General features: G+C 47.7%; 1 protein-coding gene across 1 annotated transcript in view; it reads left to right on the top strand.

The window, feature by feature from the left end:
- LOC106813923 (N-acetylgalactosaminyltransferase 7-like) overlaps window positions 1-2243 on the top strand; it is a gene marked incomplete at its 3' end in the record, with an annotated part of 18980 nt that overhangs the window by 6529 nt on the left and 10208 nt on the right. The window contains exons 5-7 of the mRNA XM_014818165.1: window positions 305-477; window positions 1006-1170; window positions 1844-2057. Coding sequence (XP_014673651.1) covers window positions 305-477; window positions 1006-1170; window positions 1844-2057 — 552 coding nt within the window. The remainder of the gene's footprint in view (window positions 1-304; window positions 478-1005; window positions 1171-1843; window positions 2058-2243) is intronic.

Below are 2243 nucleotides of genomic sequence, written 5' to 3'. Positions count from 1 at the left end.
GCAACAATCGCACGGTCGTCTGCCCGTCCATAGGCATCATCGACGACAACACGCTGGAGTACCGTACATCCGCCTTGGCCGTCGTGTGTCTTTCTCTCTCTCTGTGTGTGTGTGTGTGTGTGTGTGTGTGTGTGTGTGTGTGTGTGTGTGTGTGTGTATGTGTGTGCGCGCGTGTGCGCGCGTGCTTGCGTACTGCGTGTATGTGTGTGCGTGCGTGCTTCGTGTATGTGTATCTTCTTTCTTTAGTTCGCGCGCTCTCTATTCTGACGCATTCTCTCTCGCTCTCTCTCTCGCACACACACAGGTGTCGCAACCAACAGCTGTTGCCCGTGGACAAGCTGCCAGACAGCAGTATCATCATCTGCTTCCACAACGAGGCCTGGTCGACGCTGCTGCGTACAGTACACAGCGTGCTCGACCGCTCGCCACCCTCCCTCATACACGACATCGTGCTCGTGGATGACGACTCCAATCTACGTGAGTGCTATAGTGAGAGAGATGGGGGAGGAGGGATGAGAGGGAAGGGGTAGGAGATGAAAAGGGTAGGGGGGGGAAAGAGAGAGGAGATGATAGGCGAAGGAGAAGAGAGAAGAGGAGGAGAAAGGAGAGGAGAGAGGATATGAGAGGAAAATAAGAACGACGAGGAAAGAAGGATAGGGGGATGAGAGGAAAGGGAGAAGGACGAGGAAGGGAATAGAGAGGAGGCTGAGAGCATTTGAGGATGGGAGGATTTGAGAAAGGAATTGAGAATAGAATAGAGGAGATGACGGGATGAATGATAATGGAGAGGCGGGCGTGAAGAGAATGGAGCAGATAACGAAGGAAGGAAGGAAGCGAGGAGATGAGGATGAAAAGGATGAGAGAGAGAGAGAGAGGGGTGGAGAGAAGGGCAGTTAAGAATAGAAAGGAAGCGAGAGTAGGGTGTGATTTGCATTTAAACCGGACCAGTAATTAATCACGTAATTAGTCTGTAATTAATCGCATCTCTCGCGCGCGTGGTTTCAGCCCATCTTGGCAAACCCCTGGAAGAATACATGGCCAAGCTCGGTAAAGTGAAGATCGCGAGAGCCACTAAGAGAGAGGGTCTCATCCGGGCTAGGCTGCTCGGCGCGAAGGTCGCTGGAGGTCAGGTCATGACCTTTCTGGATTCACACTGCGAAGCCACGAAAGGTAGGCTACGTTATATATGGCTATTATGGCTATTATATAGAATTATATAAAATTTTGTTATAAATGGCTTTAGATAAACTGGCATCGAATTACAAGTTAATATATAAAATAATTACTACTTGTCATGTATTTTAGTCAAAACCCATCATAACAGCAAACGTATAACAATTACTAGTTAAATTAATAAATTAATTGAATAAAATTATAAAATTAATTAAATCAAATAATCAATAAATTAATGTTTACTACGCTTTTATATCAAATTCGTAATCTATCTCGCAATAAGTTTTACTAAGTACTACTTGCATATCTAACCGCGCTTTTAATTGTCTTTATCTCACAATTGGCGGTTCATAGTAGATTTCAAGTAAAACAACCGACACACTAATGTGAAATACACGATGTAAAACACAGCATGCGACATGCAATATAAGACACACAGCAAACAACATACAACACACAACACACAACATATATCATGAAACAAAACAGTATACAGCACAGAGTATGCAACACACAACAAACAAAAAACACACAACATATATCACGAAACACACAGTATACAGCACCTAGTATGCAACACACAAACAACACACAAACAACACACAACCCTCCCCCCGTTCGCGCGCACGTTGGCTACCATGTGGCGTCACCTGGCGGGTGATTTCGGCAGGTTGGCTCGAGCCACTACTGGAGCGGATAGCGCGCAACAATCGCACGGTCGTCTGCCCCGTCATAGACATCATCGACGACAACACGCTGGAGTACCACGTGTCGCCTGCCGCCGGCGTCAACATCGGTGGCTTCGACTGGAATCTCCAGTTCGCCTGGCATCAGATCCCGACCCGAGAGCGCCTGCGCAGAAATAACAGCGCCGACCCGATCCGGTAGGGGGCGCCTCCTCTGCTGCTTATGCTCGATCCATACTCCAAGCCATCATTAGTGGTCTCCATCTACTTATACTCTTACTCTCCCTCCATCACGAGGCGGAGGGCGTACAAGTACACGTGTGCAGTGCTCTCTCTCTCTCCATCTCTCTCTCTCTCTCTCTCGCGCGCTCTCTCTCTCTCTCT

The sequence above is a fragment of the Priapulus caudatus genome, unplaced genomic scaffold (genome assembly GCF_000485595.1).
Source record: "Priapulus caudatus unplaced genomic scaffold, Priapulus_caudatus-5.0.1 Scaffold844, whole genome shotgun sequence".
Lineage (NCBI taxonomy): Eukaryota > Metazoa > Priapulida > Priapulimorpha > Priapulimorphida > Priapulidae > Priapulus > Priapulus caudatus.
This window is presented reverse-complemented; position numbering and strand designations above follow the sequence as displayed.